General features: G+C 36.4%; 1 protein-coding gene across 1 annotated transcript in view; it reads left to right on the forward strand.

Annotated features, from left to right (window-relative positions):
* The window catches only part of NCOA2 (nuclear receptor coactivator 2), a 193,157-nt gene that overhangs the window by 71,751 nt on the left and 103,103 nt on the right, over positions 1-18,303 (forward strand). The window contains exons 8-11 of the mRNA XM_042781847.1: positions 2,071-2,218; positions 3,913-5,182; positions 15,266-15,476; positions 17,601-17,807. Of these exons, the coding sequence (XP_042637781.1) occupies positions 2,071-2,218; positions 3,913-5,182; positions 15,266-15,476; positions 17,601-17,807 (1,836 nt within the window). The remainder of the gene's footprint in view (positions 1-2,070; positions 2,219-3,912; positions 5,183-15,265; positions 15,477-17,600; positions 17,808-18,303) is intronic.

The raw sequence follows: 18,303 nt of genomic DNA on the forward strand, positions 1-18,303 counted from the left end.
AAATGGGAGAGCTCCTAAATGCACTCAGGTGCATGCTTACAGATATCTACTTAGCAGGAATGTTTGATGTAGACCAAATGGAAATGAAAAGTCTTTAGAGATCATAGCCAAGGTCAGATAAAATTCTAAAATCATAAGCCATTGGACGTGAGCCCTGTATAAAATACCTATTTATATCACCTCTTAGTAAATACTTATTATGTAAAGTAAGAATACACATCTGTACAGTAATCATTTCTGGTATTGCCCCTTCCAAGTAACTTTATGTAACAGTTGATAGCAGAAAGTGGTATCTAAATACTGAAGCAGCAGAGGAGATTTCATAGGCAGATTGCCCAGTGAAATTTTACTGAGAAATTAGAATCCACATGTTATACAAATAGGCTTTCCCCACCCTCATTCCCACCCCCCAACTCCCCACCCACACTGTCGTGGCAACTTTGAGGCATGGCGAATGTGCTTGGTTATATTAAGGCTAGCTACCGTGGTAATGCAGTGGATAGGTGCTTGGTTGCTAACCGAAAGGTCAGCAGTTCGAACCCACCAGCTGCTCCACGGGAAAAAGATGTGACAGTCTGGCTTCTGTAAGGGTTGACAGCCTTGAAAACCCTGTAGGGCAGTTCTACTCTGTTCTGCAAGGTCAGCCTGAGTCAGCATAGACTTGACGGCACTGGGTTTGGGTTTATTCAACCTGCAAAATTTGTGCTGAATATTATGAGGTAGAAATATGGTGGTGGTGGTGTTATGTGCCATCGAGTCGGCCCCGACTCATAGCGACCCCCCACCTTGGGTTTCCAAGACAGTATCACTGCGGAAGTAGATTGCCCAACCTTCCTTCCAAGGAGTGGCTGGTGGATTTGAACCACCAGCCCTCTGGTTAGCAGTCAAGTGCCTTGGGCACTATGCTACCAGAGCTCCTAGAAACATGGTAGTTTTCTTAAAACAGTTTGAAAAATCAAATCAGTTGCTGCCCAGTTGATTCCTACCCATGCTGGCCCCATGTGTTACATAGTAGAAATACATTCCACAAGGTTTTCATGGCTGTGACCTTTGGGTAGTAAATCACTAGGCCTTTCTTCCCAGATGCTGCTAGGTGGGCTTGAACCACCAGCATTTTGGTTAACAGCGGGGTGCTTAACCATGTGGACTACCCAGGGACACCTGTGACTGTATAAGATGTAGCTTAATTATATGGCTACTTTTTTTCTGAATTAAAATGTTCATTTTTCTATGCAGTGTTAGACAATTTTTTAAAAAGTAGTTTTAAAAGATAAATCTGAAAATTATTTTAAGAGATATTATATTAACCTAATTGATTTGTGTTATATTTTCTGGTATTTCTTGTCTTGAAAATGTCAACATCTGACCCTTTATCCACAAGTTACTCAGAAGTTTAAATAAACCAATTATATGTCACTAAGATTAATTTGTACTTTTATAAATTGCTTTGTTTCTGTTTTCTGTTTAACTTTGTCTTTTCTCTGGAAAGATTATTCTGATTTTATCTTTTACTTCCTGTTGTCTTAACCATAGAAATAACTGTTCTTAAACAATGAGAAACAGAATTGGTGGAAAGTAATGTGAAATGATGGATTAAGCAGTATGTGACTTCTAGATGAATATTCAGAGAATATCATATTTAATGTCATATATTTTATTGTAATATTTGCACTAGTTTAAAGGGAAGTTAAAGGCAAACTGTATACTCTAAAGGTATCATGTTTATATGTTGTATTGTTTCCTAACATTTTAAACAAATCAATGCAAGGCTTGTTTTGAGCTAATAAACAATTTACACTCTGACTTGCCATGATACTGAAGATTTAGAAATGAACAGTGTTTGGGGGTCTAGGTCTCAAACAATATTTTGAATTTATTGGTATTTTAGATGAAAAGTAAATGTCCTTTGAAAATTTTACAATATTTTAATGAAGCATGAAGTATTTCTTACAGCTCTTTAACATGTTGGTAAGAAAATATCAAGCTTGATGAAGTCTATTAGTGTTATGATGTCTCTCTTGCCCTCATATTTTTTCTAAACATGTATTCTGTTTACTTGCTTGCCTGCAGTGCTAAGACAAGGACTGGCATTCAGTCAAATCTATCGTTTTTCCTTGTCTGATGGTACTCTTGTTGCTGCCCAAACGAAGAGCAAACTCATCCGTTCTCAGACTACTAATGAACCTCAGCTTGTAATATCTTTACATATGCTTCACAGGTAATCCTAGTTCTAAGAAATCATTTTCCTTTCCCAAGTTGAGAGGAGATGTTACAAAAGCAGCAAATCATCCTCAAGCTTTTCTGGCTTGTTAAGGATTTCTGTTGATCAACCCCAGTAATGTAAAATGTATGTATAAAATTGAATTGCTATTAACTGTTAGCTATAAGACAACTCATAATGCTAGCAAAGTAGGGCCATCCTTTGAATTTTAGCCTTAATGTTAGTGTTCTTTTAAATGTAGCTGGATACACGCAAGGCTAGCATTAGCTTTGCTTTGGCATGACTGCCAGTTACATTGGAGAAGAGAAGTTAATAAGTACACAGGGGATACATGCAAGGCAGGAATATTGAAGCCAATAGTGTGATTTCTGTTCCAATGTGTTTAAACCTAAAATTTCATGTTCATATACATAGAATATTTTAGATTTTTCTTTTCAGGTTTAAATGAACTTCTTGACATTCAACTTTTAAGTTAAAGGATAAACATTTCCATTAAAAATGAAAGTAAAGAAAATTGTTGATTTTTAAAGTAATTGTCCTATATTACTTTTGAGCACAAATAGAAGAAGATGTTTAAATTTCAAGTTAATATAAATACTTATATATGTGCTATATAGAACTTTATGAGGTACTAGTGGAAGATGTATAAAGTTGCTCTGATTAAAGGGTAACGTTTTATTTCCTTTCTCGATTGTTTACTTTTTTATTTAGGAATTTAAAAAAAAAAAAAAGAAAGAACCCTGTTTGCCAGCTGTTAATAAATCTGACCTCAAACTGAAACAATTTGAAAGTAGTTGCAGATGTGCCAGATTTCATCCACCTGACTTAAAGCTGGTGTTTGACAATTTGTGAAATCTGTTTTGTTTGGATTTGTGAACACTTGGTAACTCACAAGTGACTGCCAAGGCTGTAAATTAAAGCTCATAGGATTTGGAAAGTCATCTAGCTTAGAAAACCTGCTTTTTTAGTCATTAGTGAGGAGATGAATTGGAGTTGTCTAAGAGAAGGGGAATAAAATCACACACTAAGGTCAGTCTGAAGTTGCCTCCTAGCCAAGTTGTCTATCTTGGAGACTCATGCTCTTACTTGCAGAGCAGAGTGCTGGTGGGGGGGAGGGAGGGAAGCAAGTGGAAATCTGTTTGACTAGGGGCTCTAACGCTGAACAATTTTAGTAATTTTTTGGTTCTAGAACTCGCAAAGTTTCTAATAGTTGGGGGTAAGTTTTTCCTCCTAAGTTGAGTTTTTCTAGTGATTCATATCAGAATACTTCAGGCTTACAGATTTATCTATTGTTAGGGATTAGAATCTGGCAAGTAACTAAACAGCAATAGTTGTTTGAGTCATTTGTTTGAGATGGTACAAGCTCACATTTAGTCATGATAAACTGTTTAGTGAGAAAAATATATTATGTCTTATCTAGTAACTGCAATTTCAGTGTAGTACTAGTCAGATTTAAACATAGCTCCTCTGTAAAACCACAGACATCTTAATGAGTTGACTGAAAAACATTCCTTTGGTCCAAAACTGTACATGTTCAGTCTTGTCTGTAAGTGCAGATAGTTCCATCAAAGTATTATCTTCCCTTTAAATGTAGTCTATTCTTTTAAAGAAGCCATCTTGTTTTTAAAAATTACTAATACTTTACTAAGTATTCTTCCTTTCAGCTAATTTTTTTTTCCGTTATTATGCAGAGAGCAGAACGTGTGTGTAATGAATCCGGATCTGACTGGACAAGCTATGGGGAAGCCATTGAATCCAATTAGCTCTAGCAGCCCTGCCCATCAGGCCATGTGCAGTGGGAACCCAGGTCAGGACATGACCCTCAGTAGCAATATAAATTTTCCCATAAATGGCCCAAAGGAACAAATGGGCATGCCCATGGGCAGGTTTGGTGGTTCTGGGGGAATGAACCATGTGTCAAGCATGCAAGCAACCACTCCTCAGGGTAGTAACTATGCACTCAAAATGAACAGTCCCTCACAAAGCAGCCCTGGTATGAACCCAGGACAGCCCAACTCCATGCTCTCACCAAGGCATCGCATGAGCCCTGGAGTGGCTGGAAGCCCTCGAATCCCACCCAGTCAGTTTTCCCCTGCAGGAAACTTGCATTCCCCTGTGGGAGTTTGCAGCAGCACAGGAAATAGCCATAGTTACACCAACAGTTCCCTCAATGCACTTCAGGCCCTCAGTGAGGGCCACGGGGTCTCCTTAGGATCATCGTTGGCTTCACCGGACCTAAAAATGGGCAATTTGCAAAACTCCCCAGTTAATATGAATCCACCCCCACTCAGCAAAATGGGAAGCTTAGACTCCAAAGATTGTTTTGGACTTTATGGGGAGCCATCTGAGGGTACAACTGGACAAGCAGAGAGCAGCTGCCATCCTGGGGAACAAAAGGAAGCAAATGATTCCACCATGCCCCAGACTGGGAGTAGTGAGAGACCTGATGGACAGAGCAGACTGCATGACAGCAAAGGACAGACCAAACTCCTACAGCTGTTGACCACCAAATCAGATCAGATGGAGCCTTCACCCTTATCGAGCTCTTTGTCAGACACAAACAAGGACTCTACGAGTAGCTTGCCTGGTTCTGGGTCAACACACGGAACGTCGCTCAAGGAGAAGCATAAAATTTTGCACAGACTCTTGCAGGACAGCAGTTCCCCTGTGGACTTGACTAAGTTAATCGCAGAAGCCACAGGCAAAGAGCTGAACCAGGAGTCCAACAGCACGGCTCCAGGTTCAGAAGTGACTGTTAAACAGGAGCCAGTGAGCCCCAAGAAGAAAGAGAATGCACTACTTCGCTATTTGCTAGATAAAGATGATACTAAAGATATTGGTTTACCAGAAATAACCCCTAAACTTGAGCGACTGGACAGTAAGACAGACCCTGCCAGTAACACAAAATTAATAGCTATGAAAACTGAGAAGGAGGAGATGAGCTTTGAGCCTAGTGAACAGGTAAGTTTTTGTAATATGTTCTCCCAAGAATACTAATCCACAACCATCAAAGATTTTCTCTACAGGGGCAATTTGAGGCCTCAGGTGATTAGATAAAAATAACAGTTAATTCTTGCTGAAATTACGCATTCTAGCAAAGAGTAGTGACACTGGTACAAAATGGGTCAGGAAAGTTTTTCTGTAAAGAGCCAGATAGCAATGTTTAATATGGTATTGTAGGCCATGCGTTCTCTGTCACAACTGTTTATTTCTGCCATTGTTGTGCGATAGCCACCATTGACCAAAAAAAGTATCTGTGTTCCCATAAAACTTTACTTGTGAACACTGAAATTTGAATTTTATATTGTTTTCATGTGTTACAAAATATTATGATTTTTTTTTAAATCCACTAAAAAATATGAAATCTGTTCTTAGCTCATGGGTCCTTCAGAAACAAACAGCAGGCCATATTTGGCCCACAGGCAATATAGTGTGCTGACCTGTTATAAAAGATGCTTCAAATTGAAGATAGTTACTTTCTCAAACCTGAGCATTGTCAGAATGGACTTAATTGAACTATTTCTTATTTGCTTTTCTCTTAAGAGCAGCGTTTAACTGATACTCAAACACAATGAAGATCATTCTACCTCTTCTCAACTGCAAGTTTGATTTACGCAGAAGAATTTCTTAGACCATTGGTATAAAAAATATTTAAGGGGAAATGAAGAGTAGGAAAAGAGAGTTAAAGTTTGACTTGATTTAGTATATCTGAGCCATCATGTATAAGTTCAAAACTAAAGTAATAGGTTATATTATCATTATTCTTATCTGAAAATTTAATTTCCTGAAAAAAATCCAGGAAAGCCAAAATGATGTTCAAAAGTCATTCTTGATAGTACTCTAAGGACATAATGACATTACAGGGGGAAAAGTAAACCAATTAATTTTTTCAAATATTTTATTGTGATTTTGGAGAAAATTTACATAGCAAATTAGGCTCTCATTTAACATTTTCTATACATATTATTCAGTGACATTGGTTACATTTTTCACAATGTGTCAGCATTCTCATTATTTTCATTTTGGTTGTTCTGTTTCCATTAATCTATCTTCCTTGCCCACCCTTACCTTCTCATCTCTGGTCTAGGTTAAATGTTAACAGTTAGGTCTCATTTAGGTGATTGTTTAGAGGAGTACAGTACTCACGGATGATGATATTTTATGAGTCATTCTGTTTTTTGGTTGATAAGTGACTGTCGAGAGTGATTTCAGTTCCAAGTTTAAAAGGTATCCCAGAGCAGTAGTCTCAGGGTTTCTTCTAGTCTCTACCAGTCCAGTAAGTGTGAACTTTTTTAGGACTTTGAGTTTTGTTTTACATTTTTCTTCCATTCTATCCCAGACCATCTAGTGTGTCCCTGATCAGAACAGTTGGTAGTGGTAATTGTGCACCATCTAGTTTTGGTCTCAAGGTAGATGGAGCTTTGGTTCATGTAGACTGTTAGTCCTATAGACTAGTTTCTTCTTTGAGTCTTTGGTTTCCTTCTTACTCTTTTGCTTCAGATGTGTTTGAGACTAAATATATCTTAGATGGCCACTTGAAAGTTTTTAAGACACCAGATGCTACTCACCAAACTAGGATTTAGAACATTATCTTTATGAGTTATGTCATGCCAGTTGACCAAGTTGCCTCCCAAGACTATGATGCTCAGCCCTCAAATCCAGTTACCCAATTCCACGAGATGTTTGGTTATGACTAGGAAATATCCATAAGTATGGCCCCATGTGGTTTATTTTATATATGAATATATATGCAGCACACAAAAATATCAAAAACACCTACACACTCACATTTGTGTATTCAAACGTGCTTACCTATACTTATGTAAGCATACATATCTACCTATGTAACCACACACTCCCCGTAAGGAAGATGGGGCAATCTACTTCCGTAGTGATACTGCCTGGGAAACCCAAGGAGGGGTCGCTATGAGTCGTGTCCAACTCGACGGCACATAACAACAACAACCACACATGTATTTTTCAGTTGCTGTTACTATTGTTGTAGGATCCCTGGTGATGCAGTAATTAAAGGACTCAACTGCTAACCAAAAGGTTGGCGGTTTGAACTGACCAGCCACTCTTGTGGGAGAAAGATGTGACAGTCTACTTCCGTAAAGAATACAACTTTGAAAACCGTTTATTTAGGGCAGTGCTACTCTGTTCTGCAGAGTTGCTATGAGTTAGAATTGTGCACTTCTCAGTGTTATCTTTTACCTTGGTCAAGTTGGGCTGACTCTACTCTTATTTGGTATTGCTTTACCCATCATCAAAATTTACAGATGTCTCCTATCTGCAAAGTAATACCTCCTCTCTCACATATCCCTGGTAACCACCAAGATTACTGCTTTCTGTATATATACTTATTCTTATCTTTTTGTAATGGTGAGATCGTACAGTATTTATCCTTTTGTGATTGACTTATTTTATTCAGCATAGTGTTCTCCAGATTCAACTATATTATAGTATATTTTGAGAAGTCATCATTAGTCTTTATGGCTGCATGTTACTCCATTTTGTGTGTGTACCACAGTTTGTTTATCTTTTCATCTGTTGAAAAACAGGTTGTTTCCATCTTTTTGCTACTGTAAATAATGCTGCAGTGAGCATAGGTGTGCATTTCTGTTCATGTTAGTAGTTTTAGGTCTCTAGGATAGATACCTAGGAGTGAGATTGCTGTATCATAGGGTATTTCTATTTCTAGCATTTTGAGGAAGGGCCATACCATTTTCCATTGTGGATGAACCAGTTTACATTTCTACCTGCGGTGGAGCAGGGTTCCAATATCCCCGAAACATCACCAGCATTTGTTGTTTTCTGTTTTTTTGATCAGTGCTGTTTTTGCAGAGGTCACATAGTATCTCTGTGGTTTTGGTTTGCGTCTGACTGATGGCTAATGATAGTGAACACCTTTTCATGTGTTTGTTAGCTGCCTGAATGTCCTCTTTGATGAATTGTTTGTTCATGTCCTTTGCCCATTTTTAATTGTTTGTCTTTTTGTTGTTGAATTATTGAGATTAGAGATTAGATTTATCAGATATAGTATTCCTTAAAATTTTTCCCAATCTGTAGGTTCTCTTTTTATTCTTCTGATAAATTTTTTTGATGAGAGTATTTAATTTTTAGGAGATCCCAGTTATCTAACTTGTCTTCTGTTTGCTCATGCCTTTGTAGTTATGTTTTATTACTGAAAAAAATCTAGGTCCCATAGTTTTGTCCCTATATTATCTTCCAGGAATTTTACAGCTTTGGTTTTAGCATTTAGACCTTTGATCCATTTTGAGTTAGTTTTTGTATGTGGTGTTGGGTATGAATCCTGTTTTGTTTCCCTGCAAATAAATAATCTAATTTTACAGCACCATTTGTTAAAGAGACTACTGCATTGAATGGACTTTGACCTCTTATTGAAAATCGGCTGCCCATAGATGGGTGGATTTATTTTGGGGTTTCATATTCTTAATTTAAAGGTGGAAGGCAGTTATTCCCGCCATAATGCTTGGCATCTGGGATTTCCTAGAGAAATCAGTGACTGGCTAGTGTTAATGATCCAAGACTTCACCTGTGCCATTAACTCTCCCTCTTGGCCATTAATCCCTGCCGTGTACTTCAGAATCTTAAGTCACGATTGGTTAAGAAGTAAGGTATACCCTTTCCTACTTAAAACGTTTCACCAATTTGTTCTTTAAATTTGTTTTGCAAGTGGATATTTTATATGTCACTGTCTTCAGGGACTAGGTGTGGGTAGGGAGAGAAGAGAGTAGCACCCCTTTGCTGGAGCTTTGAACTCTGCTAAGTCAGCAGAGACTAACCCAGAGGCCTGGCTAGGATTGAAAGCAATAATCAGGAAAGCTGAGGCCACACATGCTGTTATAGCTGGGCTCCCTCCGTGGCTCCAAGCACTTAGCTCCTTTATCTTTCACTTTGATGTCTTGACAGTTGCTACCATTCCTAAAAGGCAGCTATAATTTTTCAAACCTTTGTGCCCTTCACAAGGAAAGCAGCCAAATTATATGAAGATCTTCGGTGATTAACTGTTAAACTTAAATGTTCACGCAGAGGTCTTTATAGTAACCATTCTGTAATGCTGTAAAATCATAAGATAGGGGAAGCAGGGTTTCAGCAGAAAATGAATAACAATGTCTTAGATTAAGCTGAAGTGTAAAACCCTATTGACAATTATAAATGTCTTAATCTACTGAGGTTTATTAGAAATAGTAAACTAAAGCTGGCGGCAGGTCATAGTGGCAGGAATAGGTGCTGTCACTCAGGTCTCTTGACACATGCTAGAGGGCAGGGTACTGACTCATCAAATACACCTTAGCTTAGTGTCTAAAGTGGCGCCTTCCTCCATGTACAAAATTTACTTCTAACACAGGCCCGAAGCCCTAGGGACTTAGAGGGTCAGGAAAGGGGGTTATTATTTGGCAGTTCTATATTTACCTCTGGATCCCACTAACTTCAGGGAAGAAATTGACAAGGAAAGAGAAGTTTTAAAAAAGAGAAGTCTTTGAGTCACTTGCAGTTTCTAATTATTGTTTAAAAGAAACATTGGTCTCATCAGAATTGTCTCATTCAGGAAACATAAAGCCTGGAATGTAATCAGCAGAAATCTGGTATTTTGGGGTGGATCAAAAAGCAGTGTATACACACGCATACAGTATATTTTTCATAATGAAACCCAGTCCTTGGTCTCACCCTCCCTCGACTTCCATTTAGAACTCCACCAAAAATACTGTTTCAGAGCAATTTTAACATCAAAAACATTGCAACTTGAAAAGAAAAGTTACCACAGGAAGTGTGCATTACCTAAATTTAGATCAAAGTTAGAATGGCTTACTTAAAGGGAAAAACTGATTCTTTCTCCTGGTCTTCACTGTTCCCAAATGCAGATGAATTACATCCCATATTAACTGCTACACCCACTTATTGAAGACTTTTCTTTCATTTTAAGCAAATACAATAAATTGTTTGTATTCTGAGATAAAGCAAACTGTTAGAGAGCCTGAACTGCACAGTTAGCAGACTTGTTATTTTGATTCAGAAAAGAGCCATTAACCAAGTGTGTGTTTAACGTATCACTAACTTATTAAGGACAGGAAGTACTTCGATGGCGCTGTTATACCTAAAATAGAATTCTTTACTGGGTAGAGTATTTAAACAGCATTTGTTTGTACAGGATTTCATAACCAACAGGAAACACTGACAAGAGTATATTTCCAATGCTTACTGACTTTTAAGCCATATACTTATTTATACAATGAAGCATGGTTGACACCTTTCAGATGATATACTTCTGTTTGTTCTAATGCTTCAGGGACACTTATAATGAAGTTTTGGAGATAGTCTGAAGAGAATTTCTTCTTGTTATCTGGCTCCATTAGAAAGGCAAACCAGATTTTAAACTAATAGTTGTCTTAAAATTTTCCCTCCAAGTGTGGTAGAATTGTATTACCATTTTTTTTTTAACAGTTTTGTTTTAGGCAAGTGTGGTAATTACACTTTTTATTTTAAAAATTTGGAAGACTGTTTTGTAATTTATTATAATACTTATGTCATTAATATTCATGTGCTCTTTCTGTTTCCTTCAAAGAATAAGTTAATTCGACACATGAAAAATTCATAAAACCAGAAAAATGAAAGTCCAATTTTCATTTGTAGAACTTATATAAATAATCTTTGTGACTCATTTTCTGCCTAAAATAGTTTAAAGTAACTGTTCAAATTGATGTGGCTAATTTGAGCATTCAAAGAGATGCCTAAGCAAAATTTTGAAATATCTTGGCAAAGCATTTTAAAGGAAGGCATTAATCTTTTTGTCTTGCAAAGGAATTATGCCTGACAAAGTAGATGGGGTCTAGAAGAACTTTTGGTGAGAATGAAAGTTTAAAAAATTTTAGGAAAGGAAATGTTTGAACATCAGAAACTCAGTGTAACCAAAGCCATCCCTTCTAGAACTTACATGAATGCAAAAGAAAATTCCATAGTCATAAAATTTTATTGCTGAACAACTTGAGAGTTACAGACATTCTGAACTTTATCTCCATGAAAAGCATTTAAAGCAAACTTATGCCAATTAGATTAATGTTAAATGTGTACTCCAAAAATTGATGAGGAATAAACAGGCAAATCATTCCTACCTCTAGTAGGGGAAATTTCATATTGTGTTTTTCAGGTGGTAAGCTTATTGGATTCACATAGTATCCTCAGCTATTGGTCTCTTAAGAACCAATTCCTTTTAATACGTAACATCAAGAAGATTGTTCATGGCATTCTTATGACAAATATATGTTCTCTCACTTGTCAGAGCTAGACTGGTTCACAATTGAAGATCAAAATTTGAAATGAATTGATTTTTTTTTTTTTTGAGCTTTTAATACATGCTTTTTAAAAATAAAAATAAAGCAAGGGAAATAATGCATTGGAATTTTTAAAAATTATTTCCACAAATTAAATAATTTATTTAAGCCATCCAGATGTATTTTAATATTCTATATGTACATGTAGAATATTGTACTTACATTAGACTCATTAAATACAAGAGTAGATTAGAAAAGAAGATCATAAAGTCTGTCATTAGAAGTCTTTAAAACTATGAGATAATTACTACCTGTCCAGGATGGTTAAAGATATAATCTTATATGCATGAAAAAAAGAGAAGTAAATAGGAAAGGGGGGTGGCACTACACCTATACTGTTGCCCATCTATATTGTAAAAACTTTATTTTACACATAAATAGGATCAGGAGAAAATAATGTAAATATAAGAACATATATATATATATATAACTTTTTTTTTTTTTAATTGTGCTTGGGTGCAAATTTACAGAGTGGAATTTGTTTTACATTCAACAGTTCATGTACATTTGATTTCACTCCCCAATTACCATCCCCAACTCCAACCCACTCTCTTCCTCTCCCTTCCCAGTAACATCCCCCATCCCTGTGCCCTTCTTAGTTATACACTCCTGTCTGTCCAGCTTTTCCTCCGTGTGAATGTTTCCCCTTCGGTGCCCCATGACCCATTGCTCCAAGGGGTGTATCTCCATAGAGTAGGGGGGTGCATTGCCTTGGTTTGAGTGTTCTGCATGTAAGTCTTAACTACTGTTGGACTGAGAGCCAGCCCTTGGGAGTGAGGAGTGAGTCTTATCCCAGGCCCAAAGTGTATCCCAGAACCATAGTCTTGGGGATCCCACCAGCTTCCATCCGACCAGTAATTCTGGTCATTATTGTGTTTTTGAGTTTTGTTCCACGTTTTTCCTCCCACCCTATCCAGGATCTCCAGTTTTGATCCCTTCCCAAGTGGTTGGTATTGGTAGCCAGGTACCATCTAGTTCCTTCAGCCTCTAGGTCCAGCATATCGTAGGGCTGATTGTTTCCAAATGCTCTTGCTTTTCTTCACTCTTCTTGCTTCAGATGTGAGGAAATCATTAGCTGCATCTTAGATGGCTGCTCAAAAGCTTTTAAGACCCTAGTCGCTACTCACCAAAGTAGGTTGTGGAACAAGATTATTATGTATTATGTTGTGCCAATTGAGCCTGGTGTCCCCCAATACTATGGTCCTGAATCGGCAGACCTTTCTCTAATATAAGAGCATATATTGAGGGAAATACATACTTTTATTATTTTTATATGAATCTATCCATTTTAGATGTTTCTCATCAAAGGTAATCTGTGAAGTTTTCTCAGGCGGCCACTTGTTACTTATTATGGCCCATCTCCTTGTCAGCCAGCACACACTGAGCTTCAAGGGCCACTTTTTAAGAACACATTATATAAGGAAGCATTGTAATAGGGAAACTTTGTTTCATAGAACAGAGATAAACTTCAGCTTTCTAGAGCTTGTTTCTGATCTCTGGAGTTATTTTCATGATAAAATAATAATAAATTACTGAGAATTGCAGGAATGCCTATGAGAAATCTAGCTTGACTTAGAGAAAAAATGTTTTTAATTACAGGTTAATGTGGTTAAACAAATTCATTGTGTTGACAGAGTAACTTGCCATTACCTTCTGGACACTTCTTGGAGGGCAATAAATGTTCATACTGAAAGCATCAGTTCAGAAAAAAACATGGTAAAGTTAGATCATTGTATAGGTACATTTAGCTTACACAGAGTCAGCCATACACAGGGAAAAGTGAAGAGGTGATTATTTAAGGCTGTTTAATTAGTGCAAGCAATTTTGCCCACCATTCAACTCAGTTAGTGTATGTCCTGGTTGGGTGATCCCAAGCTGGGTGATGTGAATTTGCTGGTGTTTGGTTCCCTGGCAGCTTTAATAATCTAGACATGTATGCACAAGCTTTTTTCTTATGCAGTATGGCTTTAACTCAAACTACATCTTTTGGGGCCTAGCCAAAGAGAAAATAACGTGTTCCCACTCTAGAGGAAGAACTAGCTATGTTGCCCTTGCAGAGGGTATACAGTGAGGTGCCTTCCTGAGGATTTCGAAGGATCATTTTTTCAGTCTGTGTATACTTTAGCTTGTTAACTTTGGAACTTAACTCTAACCTGAGTTAGATCATTTCCCCTATTTGATACCTTTCTTTTTTGATAGACAAAAGCTCAGGGTGACAGAACTAACTAGATAATGGTCTTGTCAGTGCCCTGACAATTCATTAGAAGTCCCTGGAAAATACATCTCCAAACTACTGCTAAGCTAGTTGTCTCTGCAAATAATCAAATAAAATGTCAAGTCAGTCTGTCCTTCCTAGCTTGAGAAATACATTCAGTAAAAGCACATCCTATGCAGGTATTGTATTTGCCATAAATTACAGAAATGTTAGCAGATCTCACCTTTACATGGGAGATAGGAATTATTATAGGATAAAAATGTAGGCCATTTTGCTTTCAAAGTAACCTCCTCATATCAGAAGTATATGAATATATTTAGAAATGCCAGTGTAAATAAAAGGGCTCCTTTATTTAAATTAGAATCCAAGTCATGGTCAGGGATTCAAAGTTCATGCTAGTACCTTTGGAGAAGCTGCCTAACTAACGTTTTTCCACCTACACATCAAGAGAGTCATTCTTACCACTTTTCTTCACTGGAAAGTAATCCTAGCATTTAACTTCATCATTTTCTTGTGCAGTTGGCACTGTCTGATTTTAATGACCTGGCACATAGATACCTTCTACTTAAAAGAATTATCTATAAAATCATTTTAGCTTCCTGAAAGAAAAGTATTAAGTATGAAATAGTGGTGGTACTTATTATTTTTATGATGCTAATTGGAAATGAAATTATAAAAAAAAAAAAGTGAAAAAGCCATTTGAAACACTTTTATGGCTTCTGTGAAATCAGGTTAATAGGTGCTATGTTTGGGAGCAACCAGTTTTTATCCTGCTTCCCTATATTTCATCACCTAAGCAGGTGAGTGGCTGAGAAAATCAGTGTCCTTTGAAACTGAAAGTGTAAGGAGGAAAAAAAAAAAATCTCAAAATGAAAAAGCAGTGCTTAGTGCTTAGTCAGTTTTCCTAGTTGCTTTAAGCTTACTGTACACCCCACCCCCACCCCACCCCCCAGCTCTTTTTTAAACATTTCCTAAAAGGCAGTCTTCATTTGCTGAAATCTGGATGTACGGTACATTGGCATCATATTTTATATGAGTTTGTTGTTATTACTGTTGTTATTTCTTAGGGCATCTTAACCACACAACCTAGGCTTAGACTATAAGTTATATTGCTCATAGTTAATTGGGAATATCCATACTCATGATTAATTGAATGATTAGCATAAAATAAAGAGGAATTTATGATGCTGATGAATCACAGTCCCAGAACAGAGCTTTCTTTCTAATTTAGCCATTTTTCTTGTGTAGACGAGGGAATTGAGAACCAAGAGATTAAATTACATGTCCTTTGTCAGTTTAATTTTTAGAAAGATAATCAATTAACTGTTAGACTTGGGGTATGCTATATATCTCTGCATCTCTTAATGTGCCTGCGATGCTTTATACCTGTTGAGCCTGTAAGTGCATATGGGCTGGTGGTACCACGTGGTCCACTTGGAGTGGGACTGGGTAACTTCTTCTGTTTGTTGACTACAGCCTGGCAGTGAGCTGGACAACTTGGAGGAGATTTTGGATGATTTGCAGAATAGTCAGTTACCACAGCTTTTCCCAGACACGAGGCCAGGAGCCCCTACTGGATCAGTTGACAAGCAAGCCATCATCAATGACCTCATGCAACTCACAGCTGAAAACAGCCCTGTTACACCTGTTGGAACCCAGAAAACAGCACTGCGAATTTCACAGAGCAGTGAGTATGAGATATTGATTGTTATGCCAAGAAAATTGCATATAATTGCTATCAGAAACAAGATTATTAGGTTCTGATGCAAACAGCCTAGTTACTTCAAGGTTTCTATAATCAAATAGCACCATCTACTGTCCTGATCCTTTGATGCAGCATTTCAAAATGGAGTCTAGTTATGTTTTCTAATATTGTGGATAATTTAATCAACATGGAAGGATAATGACCTACATTGATAGCGTTCTTCAGATGATTGTCATATTTCCCATCCTTTCAGTTACTGCTTTCAGAAATGGAGTTTGAAATACATTTTCTGTGTCTTAATATATAACTGAATTCTCTAAAAATAGAAAATTAAAGAATTATGTGGACTTTTTAAGATAATATACTATTAAAAATAAGATTCTTCTCAAAACATTTAATAATTATACATGAAAAGGCTACACATAGTAAACATATCTGTCCTATTCCTTAGGAATCCTCCTGTAAACATCAAGTTTATACAGAACTTTATCATGTAAATATTTTCTAAGTACATTTTAAACTGTTTAATTTCATATAAACCTAGAAGATTTTATATTATGTATATATCAGGAAATGTATTTTTATCATTTGTTATTTTTATTTTATTTTAAATCTTAAGTTTAGTATGAACTCTTTCTTTACTCTGAACATTTAGCTTACTAATTTTATGTTACCTGAAAGTTGTCCAGTAGTCTGAATGGAAGAAAATACCTTTTCTGTATCAAGGCCACAACTTATGGAAAGACTAATAATTCAGTGTTACTGGAACAGAAGAAGTTTTTCACTTTTCAGGTATAATTTGACCCAGTGCCTAGCGTTTGTTCTCGAACCAGAAATGGCAGCCATCATCCCTTTCATGGAATATCTTTTTTTTTTTTTTTTTTCTCTTCTCAAATGATGACTGAACGTTTTGAAAAGGGTGAAATAAAAGAAAGATGGGTTTTTGTTTACTGTGTCTCAAACCTGCCTTACCTCTTAGGGAATAAAGGGTTAATTGCAGACCATGGGAGAACACAAAGAATTGAGAAGTGGGTACAAAACACACTACTAGGTAGTTTATTATTACTAACCAGGGACACAATGAAGGCTTGCATGGGGAACTCATAGTTTCTCCACTCTCTGTTGCTCCTTATGGTGGTCAGATTGTTGAGTGGTAAAAGAACCTAAACCTTGAAAAGACTATGATTAAACATGTATATAAGTTCTGTTCCCAGCCCTACTTTTTCTAAATATTTTTGGTGGTCACTAAGAACTTTTTATTTTAAATGTACTATTTCAGACTACATTTTTTATATTTCAGAGAAAATTAAATACTTGATAGCTAATGAATTAGCTCATTAATATCTAATATTTAATAAATTTGCTAATCAAATTCCTAGTTGTCTATATAATACATTATTAGTACAGTGCTTAATATACAAGAAATTCTTGTGAACTAGCCCTAAAAATACTTTCAAGTCTAAATGTATCTAGGATTTTAAGAAACTTCATTTAAAAGAGTAAATAGGGCCGCAAACCTTTAACTAATACCGATTTCAAGTAGCAGACTTTGCACATCAAGATTTTATTCTCAATCAAAATAACCACTTTTAATTTAATTGTAATCCTAGGAGAGTGCCCACTTAAGATATGATATTCTAACATCCAAGCCCTATGCACATAAATTTGGTGCTATATGCAAGAGATGTTTATAGTTTCATAGCTGTAAGAAAGTAAGACTCCTTCATTCAAATAATATAACATGAAATAAACCATATTAATAACTCACTTAGCAAATATAGTTTGAATGTTAGAAATTGGTATTAGGGTTCTAGAAAGATATGTGATATGTGATAAATAGTATCTGTATGATCTCTCTCTCTGTCTCTTTATTTCCAAAAAAATTATCAAGCATTAAATTAGTGAAGCATTGATTAGATTACAAGTCTACTTTTTGGCTCTAAGTGTGTTTTTTGGCTCTGAATTTGTCTTTTACATAGGCAGTTATTCCTTACATAGCATATTATTGTTCTGTTACAGAAGGCATTTTCCCTAAGCACTACTACTGTTACTATTCTTTTCCATTATCTTATATTAATCTTCAATTTTCATTTGTTTTCTCCTTAGCTTTTAATAACCCACGACCAGGGCAACTGGGCAGGTTATTGCCAAATCAGAATTTACCACTTGACATCACATTGCAAAGCCCAACTGGTGCTGGACCTTTCCCACCATTAAGAAACAGTAGTCCATACTCAGTGATACCTCAGCCAGGAATGATGGGTAATCAAGGGATGATAGGAAACCAAGGAAATTTAGGGAACAGTAGCACAGGTAAGGGCTCAAATGCACTGCTCCTTTATTGGTGGGTTATTAACTCAATGATAATGATGTATTCATCCACATCAAACTAGCAGAATTTTTCAAGTTATTTGTTTATATTAGAAACTAACATCTGAAAGTAAGGAAATTCGACACATTTTCACTGAGAATGGCAAACGAAGCATCGGTAAACATTCCAGTAAAGTGGAGCATTTTATTCTGTGATCATCACTTGTACGATGTTTCTAATCATTAATCTTATAGCCTATACCAAATAAGTTTCCTTTTATTCCAGTTACTGTTCTAGAAATTATAGTGGTATGTGTAAAATAAATTTCTCATTTCCAGTGATAATTTGCTGAGATCCTCAGAATTTCATTTTAATTGATTTGTGTTTAGAGAATTTCAGAATGAAACTTTAAAATTCAACCAATTCAGTATTTTCAACTATACAGTTCTCATTCAGGAAAATATTAAGTAAAAATAAAGAGCAGTAAACAATAGTAGC

Source organism: Orycteropus afer, unplaced genomic scaffold (genome assembly GCF_000298275.1).
Source record: "Orycteropus afer afer isolate SDZICR_OR568_19922 unplaced genomic scaffold, OryAfe1.0 scaffold00181, whole genome shotgun sequence".
Classification (NCBI taxonomy): Eukaryota; Metazoa; Chordata; class Mammalia; order Tubulidentata; family Orycteropodidae; genus Orycteropus; species Orycteropus afer.